The following is a 12,496-nucleotide window of genomic DNA, read 5'->3' as shown; positions in this document are numbered from 1 at the left end:
AGATCTCAGCAGTTTGAACCTGAAATGGCCTCCTCACCAACTGTTGTCTGCTTTCCTACATGCTTTGGTCCATTTAAGAGGTACACACGTTAACAGGTTTTTTTCTTCTAAAAGCACTGACCAGCTGTTTTGAATGCAAAGTTATTTCAACTTTTTAAACATGAAAGAAGTGAAAAAGCAATCAAAAGTTTGACCTTTTAAAAACTAATTGTTCATTGTACAAGTCCATAAAGAAAGAATGATTTTAAAAGTATGGATTCCAAAAAAGGTCTTGACAACCTCACTATTGTTTGAGAGAGTTATGGGTTGAGGGAAAAGTTGTGTGTGGTCTGTACATGGACACACATATTACACATGTACCTGTCACCAGGAAAAATATGTTGCAGAAATCAGAAGATTCCTTCCTAAATACTGGGGTATTTTTCCTGTATTGCTGTATTAGCAAAACAGAATACTGAAAGTTAAACAGAATTTAAATAATTTCAGATGTATGAGAAATATCCAAGAAAATAAACACAAAAAACACAATAAAAACCCAACACCACCAAATCTTCAGAGAAGTATCAGAGTAATACCAAAGAAAAAAGGTCGCAAATAATTATCACACTAGTTTGAACCTGGGCTACTGACAAAGCAAGACAATTCTGTGTGCAAGGGGAGAAAGGATATCTTAAAAAGAGGGAAACATAACAAGAGCAACTGAAAAAGAGAGGACTTGTGGATAAGCCCCAGCTATCTATATATCCAGCATAATTATTGCCATCTAAACAAACATCAAAACACTGAAATTCTAGGGGCATACATATCTTCTGGCAGACCTTTCTCGTTCTCTGCTATCAGTTTCTTAATGCTTTGAGGCAGCCAGAGCACAGCTGCAGCTCTTCTTAATCATGGGTGCTGCCAGCTGTCTCCTAACACAGCCAAATGCTCAGACCTCATTCAGTTTTCCCCAACTTTTGCTCCATTTTTGGAAAGCAAATGACTAAAGTGAAATCCTTCTTCAAGAGGTAAATAAAATGCACCCAGCAACTCTGCAGAGAAAGAAAAATAACATTACTCAGCCCTAACTATTATCTTAGCGTCAATGTTAAATACAAAACAGAAGGTCTAAAACAACGTCAAAGGAATATCCTGGCGAATCGTGCTGTCAAATGTAATTATTTAACAAACTTGAATTTGAGAAGATGCAACTTAACTCTAAAGACAGGGCTCCCCCACCCACATAATCAGGATGCAGAGGCTTTGCAGACACATTCACTAAGGTACTATCAGGATGGTCTGTTGGGAGCAGACCTGATAACTCGAACTATCTTCTTTTCAGGGTAACTATTTTCTGCAAATGACTCTCTTTGCTCAGTATGCCTTTCGATTCTGCACACTGGGTCATGAAGTAGTTAAGCACAGTTGTATCCCTTCACTCCTGCCTTGCATAAGCACAAGTTATTAAGAAGGATTGCATTTGCCATTTCAATTTGCTACCGACATGTGCATGAGCCTCAAATGAAAAACGAGGCCGCTAAGGAACTACCTAGAAACACAAAAGAACTGAACAGCAAACAGGCAGACGTTTCTTTACAGCACCAAGAACAAAACTACTTCCAGAACAAAGACTTGTTTGAATACCAGTACATAGTAACAAATGACAAGACGCAGAATAGCTGTTTTCATAATTACTCTGTTAGGGGAAAAAATGCAAGTATCACAAATATTTTACATGCAGTAATTTGTCCTTCTAATCTTAAAAAGCCTCAAAGGACACTGCCGAGACAATAACCACTTAGCATCACAGCACAGCAGAAAGGGATACTATTCCTACACTGCTCTCTATTCTGAAAAGACATTTTAAGCCATTCTATTTTCTACTTCTCCACAGCAAGCAAAATACATTTTCAAGAAATAAACTCACAGTCTTTAAAACAAACCAGACTTCTAAGTTAAAAGCATAATTAAATACCACATATTTTAACTCCGAATTAACACAACCACAAACAGGAGGAGCACAAGGTGTCTGAAGACAAGAGACATCATCCAACCACTTGAGACATCTCTTGACCCAGGAGCCTTATCTCATGAACAGCATCAACGCCTTGGACTAGACCCTCCAAAGGCTCGAGTTCCAAGAGCTCAGCCCTCGGCACGCAAGCGAAACACAGCAAGTGATCGCAACATCCAGGGTCAAAACACAAACTCTCACACAAGAATGACAGAAGTAGTGTTTCCCTGAACTGAAATATATTGAAATATATTAATACACTAGTATAATTATGGAATGACAAACCATCTTTTAAAATCCATTGAGCTTTGATTTTAATCTGAAAAACTGTATTATGCTAATTTCAATGCACAAGCTAACAAATATTCTAAGAACAAAGTTATTAGATTTGTTTTTTAACTAGCACCTCACAATGTGCTCTGCAAGGCCATGTTTTTATACAGAAGCTTATGTGCAGAAGAATTTAGTGTGAAACACTATTTGGGTTTATGTCTTAAAGAATTACAGAAGCAGCTAAACAGTTTAAAAAACAAATAAACACAAATCTACCAAGGTGTTTCAGAAACCTAAGCAAGCATTGCTCTGTGGATTTTCATCTTATCCTACTGTTAGACTCTCATAAAAAAATCTCACCTTCTAGCTACCAAGTTGTTGCATTTTTGCTTGGTATGAATAACCAGTCGAATATTTTTCCAATGACACGACTTACTTTCTAGCTACCAAGTCGTCCTATCTTAACCTAACAGTAACTATTAACACTGAATACTCTGTTGCTATTTCCAATTTACCTAAACTCCCACTACCTGTAAACTACCTGTTATGTACAGGATTACTCATGAACATTCTTCTGACAGTATTAAGACTTGGTCAAGCAACGTTAGTGTAAGATTACAAGAAGCTTTCCATATTAAGAGCTTCTCAAAGCCTTTAAAATGAGATTGTTACAAGCACTAGCTGAAGGCTATTAAAAAAATAAATAAACCGAACAAAACCACAAAAAAAGCCCCTCAAAAAAACCCCACCAGAAAGTCATATCAATTAAAAGATACAGATCCTTGTCTGTGTTACACAGTTGCACAACTTTTAAAAAAACACAAAAAATACACTGCTTTTTAATATCAAACATTAATGTTAACTGACATTGCATCACCTTTGTTTTAATGTCCAAAGAAATGGACATGACGGCAGGATAACACATCAGGAGCAGAATTCGCAGGCTAAACTGCAGCTTTCAGATTACCCATATCCATGTTAAGTCATCATTTTCACCTTATTCAGGTAAAGAAATAAGACACAATGGTGGTACCTGCTGTCAGGAGGTCCTGAGGCCTTGATTCATGCACTCTCTAGTCAGTATCAGGACAACAACTAGCAAATTGCACTTCAAACACGTTAACAAGCACTTAAATGAACATCAGTACCAATATAGCCTAGTTTCCTATACCTAGAGATGCCAAGATGGGCTTTTTTGGTGTAATTATTTGTTTTGGTGTTTTTTGTTTATTCATTTATTGTTGTTTGTTTGGCTGTTGTTTTTGGGTTTTTTTGGGGTTTTTTTTTTTTTTTGGTGGGGCTTTGTTGTTGTTTTTGTGTGTGTGTTGTGGGTTTTTTTCCCTTTCTTTCCTCTTCAGGAATAGCAGCACTTGCTGCCTCAAGGATCTTTAAATCCTTTGAACAAATGTGGTGGAATCTGGCAGAGTCTAAGAGACGCTAGGAAGGGTGAGGACATGTAAGCAATAGAAGCACACACACTGTATCTGAGGAGACCACACAATAAGAAACAACCTTTTCATCATTACTCAGCTTTTCCTCCCTCAGGTTCCCCTCTTCCCTCATACTTCCACCCCCAAATCAACAAAATTAACTCTCTCCAGTTCTGCAAGTCAAGTCTTATATAATCAAATGTACTTGGTTGTCAATATAACAAAGAAACCTTTGAAGTACCTACATTTACACTTGGTAACTGTATCACTAATTGCTCAATGTTCCGAGCGACCTATTCAGAGACAATATTCATTTATTTTGGATCAGTCTACACACAAGCATAAAAGCTGCTTAAACCATCCAAGTTTCATTTACACTAGCTGTCCAAAACAAACACTAGCACCAAAACTACAGCCTTGTTTTCCTTACCCTTATTTAAAGGGCCTTCTAGCATGTTTTGCAAAGATTCATTCTTAGTTGGATTTAATTTCTTCAGAAAGTTCTGAAATGGGTTTTTATCTTCCTTTGACTAGGTGTAAAAATAATGTAATGGGTTCCGAAAAGAACAGCATCACCAGGTTCAGATGCACCTTGCCCTTCACTATTCCTGGCTGAAGTGCAGTCAGTAACAAATACCTCAGGAAAGCATCACAAACAATCTCTCCAAGTAAACTGTTGTTGAAGTCACCTCCCTCTGCATCCCGATCACCACCACCACACTCAGCAGCCACTGATGGACTTGTCCAGCAAGAATCATCATCTTCCTTCCTTTTAGAGCTGTATATACTTATGGTGTATAAAGTATTGTCTAACAAGGAGTTTTAGAATTTAAATAGGCATCAAAAGTTTTTCTGCACTTAATATTGTATTTTATTATTTTCCACAACACTGGAACCAAGAAACACCAAGGAAACTGCTGAAGTCTTTTCCTCTTGGCCTTTCACACACTACAAATTTTCAAAGCTCTATCACATTCTCTCCCCACAGCTCTCCTTTTCTTTTCCAACCTGAAAAATACTGTCCTAACAAAGCTTTTCTACATGGAAACCATTTCACTGTAAAACCTGCTCTGCTACAACCTCTCATTAACAACCAAGGAAACTCATTACTGGTTCTTCTCCTTGTAGATATTGGGGGATAAATCTATCCAATCTCTTATGAAAACTATATTCAAACTTAGCAAAACACAAATTGCATTTCCAGACTGAAGGTAGATCATACAGACAAATAAAGTGCAGAAAATCATATGAAAATTAGAAATAATTCAGCAGCAAAAATAAGAGTAAGATCAAAAGACAACTACATGTCCCACCAACATGTCTGTCAAACAACAGTTCAAAGCAACATTTCTTGTTTTTCTTCTTTTATTATTTGCAAGATCATTCTGCTAGCAATATAACTGAGCTATATATATCTCTTCCACTATTAAGTATCTTCTTGTCCACTCTACTACAACTGAACAAGTCCACTCAAATTTCTGATGCTAGGCTTAACTATTTCCGAGATTTCGAAGTTACGCAAGTTCTTCTCGTTAAAGCTGATGATGATAACCCAGAGCAAGTCAGTAGGTGTCATCTTCATCAAGGTTCATCTAATGGGATCTTCTGTGCAATTTTAGAAGCTGCAGTTTAATCAGCCCATTATATGAAAACTTCTAATGAGATATAATAACATCTGATCTTGTCTAAGAATGACTAGTACAAAATTACAGAGATGTTCAGATCCATGGGATTTGTGAATTCCCTCTCAAAAATATTAAGATTTCTTACAAACACTTCAGAGCCTGAAAAGAGCCTCTAGAAGAAGTTTGACAGAATTCTGTTTCATAGCTCTGAAGCTTTCTATGTACACATAGTAAAGATGTGCTAATTAAAAAAAAAATATATATATATATATATATATACACACCTTTTTTTAACTGAAGATCAGGAAACTACTTTTTCTATACAAGTAATAAGGCAGGTTGTAAGCTGTATCCACACCCGCATGGTAGTAACCATAAATTCGCACCAAATTAAAGCCAGCAACTTCAGAATAAAGCATTGTTAGAAACAACTCATCGCTCTTCAAAATACTACATGTTAAAAAGCACAAATGCACTGGGCTCAGAACAAATTTTAGCAAAGGAAGATTATTGCTCCATCCTATTCAAGGTGGACTAACATACTATGTTGAATCTACACCACTGTACCTCACTTTGCAGACTCAGGATTAAAGTGCCTGGGATCTCAGACCAATATGTAAAATTCAGAATGCTTCCTGGCGTTTTGGTTAAATATCGTACCCTTTACAGTTCTTTACAATTAATTGCCCCATCGTTCTATTAGAACATTTAACCAACCCCTGAAAACACGAAGTCTAAATGTAGAGTAGTAAAAACTGGAAGATAACAGAACTATTTGGACAGCTGAGTAAACGTACCTGCAGGTATGAGTTTAGTGCTGCCACCTTTGCATTCTCCATCTTCCACATTTTTGCTTGTGCTCTTTTCTTTCAAGAGAGGAACAGTATTATCAAAAGATATGCACTTGCTGGATGCAACGCTTTCTCCACTGTCTGGTTGATTAATTCTGCTGTTTGCTTCAAGTAGAGGAGTGAAGTCCTCAGACTGAGCAGCTTCACCAGGTTCCAGCTGAGAGGAGCCTTTAGGCTGTGACACATTCTTCGAAGACACGGGAAGAGATTCTTCATCGCTGTCAAATCCAAATGGATCCTCTGTTACCTCATCTTCAATTTTGGGTTTTTTAGGAACTTCAGAAATATCTGGTTTGACACCGGACCTCTTCTGTCCTAATTTAGCCATGAAGGTGGTTTCTCCCCATTTTGTACTAAGGGTGGTCCGTTTGTTGGAAAATACTTCGTCAAACTTGGAACTGCCGTTTCCCCCTTTCCGGCTGTAGGTCTTTCCAAATCGGGATGTCATTTTGGCTCCTGTCTCATATTCTCTGTTGGAAAAGAAAGAAGAAACACATATTCACCAACTTTTTAGTACAAACGATTGTATTTCCACCCTTTATTGGGCCTACAAGCACCAGGCACATACATGTCACACAAGCAACAGATACATCATCTACTTCTTTCTACAGACTAACTCATTTACATGTGAATGTCATTACGTCAAAAGTTCCTGCAATAAGTAGTGTATCTACCAACTTTAATCGAAATTCAGTTACTTGCACGTTTATAAAACAATGGCACAATGGATCCTAAAGAAAACTCTGCTACAAATACATTATTTTTGGTACTGGTTTGCTCTAATTTTATATTTTCAAGTACAGAGGGCACTGCTTTCATGAAACATCAGCAGAAAACTAAACGATATTTCCACCACATTTGAACATGCAGCTCTTTGCTACAGTCCAATAACACAGTACGGCTTTAAAGAGACTCTTTGTAGTTAAATGTAAAAAACTGACAGAATATTTCAAGGTGCTCTAGCTATTTTAAATACTAATTAATCACACAACAATGACAACTTCACGCCACGTTCTTCTTGCACATCAGGCATACTCAGCAAGTATATTATTTGGTAATACGATGTGGTTTATGCCATCTGCACTGTCATGGTCAAGAGTGGTACACAGCAATCCCTCAGGGGTAAATGTGATTGATCAAGGGACAGGAACAAAGAGACACTTCTCAATCCATTTCTAAGAACACGGAGGACACCTTATGCAGACCAGCACAAACTGTGACTGTTTACTGACTGTTACATCTGTAGCCTGATTCACAGGTTGGTCTCTCGGAGAAATAAAGTTTATATACAAACAGATTAAACAGGAACACATTTAAACAGTTCCCTGCTTGTGTTCTGTTCCTACTTTTGCTTAACTCAAGAATGAAGACAGACTAACTTGTTTCTTTTTTTCCAAAACAAATTCTTCAACTACTGGACAAAAAACAACACCATAAACCCAAAACTATCATATCTGTTTTGTAAACCAGCATTTATTTTTTTTGTACGAACTTGAATAGGAAATTGGAATTCTTTATAGTCAATCTGAATCTAATCAAGTATATCTTTCCCTCCACAATTACTCTCCATACTGGAGAAATGACTGTTAAAAAAGGGAGGGGCATTTATTTAAGGTACAGAATCAAAGAAATCCAACTTTTAAAGTGTCATCTTCTTTTGTACACAGTAGTATATGAAAAACAGCACTTAAAATGATTGTTAATAAACATATCATATGATCTATTTGTTCGGGACAACTGTTTTTATTATTCCCTTGAATATGTGTTATATGGTCTTTCTTCCACAATTTAGTTTTGATCTCAACACTCGGAGTGTCTCAACCTGACGTGCCAGACCGGCTTCTTCCGAGATCACCAGACTGGTTTCCAGAAACGTCATTCTGCCACTTTGCTCTAGCGAGGCTGTCTCACTAATAATAGTCTCCCTTTATCAGACCAGGCCACTCTCCACTTACCAAACAAAATGAACAATCCATCTAAGTCTCAGCAGTTCTAAGTGAACTACAAGTATCAAATTTGAACTTCAGAAGTTTAACAGACAGATAGTGTCGCAATGGAGAAGGGATACAGGAACAACCATTTTGGGAAACACTCTTCTCCCCAGCAGTTCAGCAGATGGATGGGTAAAGATGTGCTTATCTACTGCCCAGGACTGTGCTGCGGAACGCCACCCTGCAGACCCCTTCTGCTTCAGCCTAGTACACGTTACTCTCTAAGTCCACTCTCCATCCTCTTTTTCCCCACACCGCCATCAGACCACTTTGTGCCATTCCAAACACATCGTTGCCAAACTTTTTGGGTTATTTTTGCTCCCTTGTAAGTAGCTCTAATTTCCTAATTCCCATCCAAGAGAGAAACTAAAACATACTTCAGAAAATGAACAGCCAAACTGATGCTTGAAAATACTTATAACACTAACCAAAACATTTTATACCAGAAAGGCCACTTTTTAGAGCTACAGAAACTAAAGTGAACTATTTATTAACATCTCAGTTTCTATACAACTCTTTATAGAAAAAAACAAACAAATAAACACAACGAAACACTCACCACCACCACTTTTTCCTTCCCTAAACCCTGACACAAATACATATTTCCAACACTACATTTCCAGCGTCTGCAAAAATAATGGCAGATTGAAATGATGGCTTATGGCTGCAGTTTTAAAGAGAAAACTCCTGTAGTCAAGAGCACTTTATTTTCAGAAAACAGAGCTCCTTCATCTACATTTTCCTATTTGTAAGTTTAAAAAATTAAGATCATCTCATAAGGAGTTTTGAATCAAAATGTCAAAACTCAAATACTGAATATGATGTGAACAGGTTAAAATATTAGTATCAGGAAAATACAAATACACTCTGCTATAAACTAATATCTCAAAGTGAGATTAACGAGCAGAAAATACATATGCACCTCCTTACATGAGCGCACCAACAGAACAAGATTTTTACTCTTAACTTAAAATTCTCCCTTGTTTTTCACTCAGTATGAAATAAAAAACCTGGCCAATTTCACCCTATTTCCACTCCCTGCCTCTGTCTCCTGCATCACGCTGCAATATTTGGAGCAGTGCAAGAAATGTAAACAGAAGCAGAAAAACCCCAACCACAATTCTCCGTCATTCCCCAGGGCTAACTCGGCAGCCCAGCCAGACATCAAACCCCGACAACCCCCCAGGAAGCCCATCAGCCATCCCTACTCGTCGCTCCTCTCCGCACCGCTCCTCTTACATAATCAAAGGGAAGAGAAATAGGTTAAATGCACGGAGGCAGAAGGAGCTGATGAAATCCCACGGTGACAGTTTCTTCTTTCCTCCCGCCCCCTGCGGCGGGGGGAGGGGGTGTTAGCGGAACCGGGTCACCCCACCGACGGTTTCTGATGTCATTTCCCTTCCTCCCGGCCCCCTCCCCCCGCCCCGCAGGAGAATCAGCCCCCACCACGCAAGCCCCGGGGCCGCGGGGCAGCGCGGGGCGCACGCAGAACCCGCCGGCAGCCGCGGGCCTCGCAGGCCGCACCCCCCACTCCTCCCGGTCCCAAACCGCACTTTACCCCCGAGCAAAGTCCTACGACTCCCGTCCCGAAAACTTCCAGGCGGGCCGGGGGCGGCCGCGGCCGCCCGCCATGTCCCGCCAGGCGGCCGCCGCCCCCGCCCCGGAAGCGGGACGGTGCTGGAGCAGGTCGGGGGCCCCTGCCCGTCGGGGTGCCGGGGCCTGCTCCGCGGCCCGCACAGGCCGCGGGCGCCGGGTGGCCGCCGCCAGCCGCCTCCTTGCCCGATACCTACCTCGACGTCGGTCGCGGCGGTGAGGGCGGGCGGCGGATCCCGGGCAGCGAGTCCCGGGCGCCGGCCCGGCGTGTTCCGGGCGGCGCCGCGGATGTGGCTCTGGCCGCGGTTTCTGGCCGCCCAAGTGCCGCCTGCGACAGGCGCTCGCCGAAGGGACACCTCCGCCCCTCCCCCGGGGTGCTGCGGGCGTTAGGGCCCCCGGCGCCGCCTCCTCCGGCGCCGCTTCCTCCGCGCCGGGATTATCGCCGCTCTCGGGACGGGGCCCGGGACCATCTCTCCGCCATTTGCCCCGCTCCTTCCGTCACTGCGCGTCCCACGCCCGGCCGCCGCCCGCAGCCAATCGCACGCCGCCTTACTCAACCGACCGCGCCGCCGCCGCGCATGCGCCCGCCGCGCCGATACCGGCCCGTCCCGCGCGGCGCCTGCCGGGAGCTGTAGTTCGCAGTCCGGCACGCGCCGCGCGGGGCGAGGGGCGAGCGGCGGACCCGCCCCCGGCGCGGCCCGAGGGAGCGGGCGGCCGGGCCCGCGCTGCGTTGCGTCCGCGGGGGCTCGGCCGCTCAGGGGCGGCCTGAAGCGGCCGGAACAACGCGGCGCGGCCTGGCGGGACCTGCCCCGCCGTGGCCTCCGCTCAGGCCCGCGCCCCCGGGGCTTCTAACGTGCGGCCACTGCGGTGCTGAAGGCGGGGGCAGCACGGCCCGCAGGAGGGCCCGCCGCGGGGAGCCCGGCCCGGCGGCGTCCGTTGCCCGACCAGGCCGCGACTCGAGGGGAGGGTACCCGCGCGGGTCTCCGGCTCCCTCGACGCCGCCCCGGCCTGGCGGCAGGAAGGAGCCGGGGCGGCCGGAGCGGAGGTCAGACCCCTCCTTAGGAGTTGGGGAACGCGGCGGGCACAGGAGCACGGCTGTACGGTGACTCCGTGAAAAGTTTGTCACGGCAAGCAGCGGCGGGAGCCTCCCCGGGAACCCAGCCCCTCGCACTCCTCGCAGCACTTGCCGGTACTCACAGCGCCTGCCGTCCCGGCCTTCACAGCCGCGCCCGGCGGGAAGCGGCCTCCGCCGACAAGTGCCATGGAGCAAACGTGGCTGTGGGAGAGCAGCCTTCACATGCTCCTGCTTCCACAGGCACCAGCTTCTACAGTTACATCCACCCACAGATATGATATTTATGCGCACCTTTGAGGCTTTAATTAATGATACACACTATACAGTGAAAAAGTACTCTGTGGAGGTTGTCATACAGCAAATATGTACAGACATCAAACAATCATCAAATCCCCTGTGTTAAATTCTGTAAGGAGTATTTCATAAACTGTTTGTGGAATAGAAAACTAAGTATGCACCAGTAGGAAAGCAGTGCATTAAAAACATAACATCATATTCAGACACATCTTGTAATGCTTCAATAGAGCGAGAAGCTCAGAAAAGAAAAAAAGGCAGAGGAAAAAAAGCCAAAACCTCTACAGCCTTGGAACCTAAAATCATTCCACAGCACATGTGATCATATTAGCCACCTGCCATTTGAGGAAGGGGTTTAAAATCCACATCCCAAATGCAAAATTAATTAAAAAACAAAAAAAAGGCTTATTTCAGTGCACAGGAGAGGTTAGAGTTGTCTTGATACTGCTAGTTAAGATGACCTTTCTTAATTATACCTTTACCTAATGCAAAATTACTGTCTTTCCATAAAGAGAAGAGAGACTTTGGTTTTGTTTAGTGATCCTGTAAGTAAATTGATTTTTGGTCTTTACCTAGCACCCATTGATGTGTTGGTAGCTTTTAGGTATTACCTCTGAAGAGCAAACACACTGAATGTGCTCTCTAAGCCAGTACACACCTGGTGCCAGTGAAAGTGATCATCAAATAGACCGGGCCTTGCGATGACATGTACAAGCTTGATCTGAGATACGGGAGAGGTTTGTGTTGTGTTTCAGAGGCTTACAAGTTTATCTGTATCTAACCACCTGACTCAGTCATGGCAGAGCTACTGAAAACAGGTTACAAATTGTAAAATACTTAATTTGAATACCAAGAGTGAGACTTTTTTTTCCTGTGAGTATTCTTATAGCTACTAATTTGCTTGTTTAAACTTCAAGAGTAAACAGACAGCTAAACCAGTTTGAGTTTTGCATAGTATTGGCTGCTAACTGATCTGTTAGAAAAAGAGGATAAAACAGTACAGGGAGCTCAAAATACCTTCAGGCTCTCTGCAGTTCTTTACAACATGAAAAAAAAGTTTGTCCTGAGAACCAGAAAAAGCAAAAAATATGGCCAGAAAAAGGAAGTGACACCAATAAACTGTTTGAAAATATTTTCTAGTTTGATATAAAATTTAGAGTTGAAATTAAATACATTTCTAACAATGGCTGGGCTATAGAAGTTACTTGAAGAGTAATTTAGAGAATTTTGCAGTATGAAGATAGTCATTGGGTGTCATTTGAAAGCTCTTACACACCCTGGGCTAGCTTCATATTTCCAACAGTATTTTCAGTCATTGTCAAATCCCGATACAGAAGAGTCTAAAACACCGCATAGTCACTATTTGCCTCC

At 42.6% G+C, this 12,496-nt stretch overlaps 1 protein-coding gene across 7 annotated transcripts in view; it reads right to left on the bottom strand.

Annotated features, from left to right (window-relative positions):
• Nucleotides 1–12,496, bottom strand: part of WAPL (WAPL cohesin release factor) — a 144,591-nt gene that overhangs the window by 60,762 nt on the left and 71,333 nt on the right. For 3 of the 7 annotated variants that reach the window (XM_065067746.1, XM_065067744.1, XM_021297292.2), the window contains one exon: nucleotides 6,119–6,642. In XM_065067746.1, the coding sequence (XP_064923818.1) occupies nucleotides 6,119–6,620 (502 nt within the window). In that variant the 5' untranslated portion in view covers nucleotides 6,621–6,642. Of the gene's footprint in view, nucleotides 1–6,118; nucleotides 6,643–9,402; nucleotides 9,497–9,721; nucleotides 9,741–9,953; nucleotides 10,280–10,953; nucleotides 11,101–12,496 lie in introns of those variants that run through there. The other 4 variants (XM_021297294.2, XM_065067745.1, XM_065067747.1 and 1 more) reach the window with 4 other exon arrangements.

This window comes from Columba livia, chromosome 6 (genome assembly GCF_036013475.1).
Source record: "Columba livia isolate bColLiv1 breed racing homer chromosome 6, bColLiv1.pat.W.v2, whole genome shotgun sequence".
In the NCBI taxonomy this organism is placed as follows: Eukaryota; Metazoa; Chordata; class Aves; order Columbiformes; family Columbidae; genus Columba; species Columba livia.
This window is presented reverse-complemented; position numbering and strand designations above follow the sequence as displayed.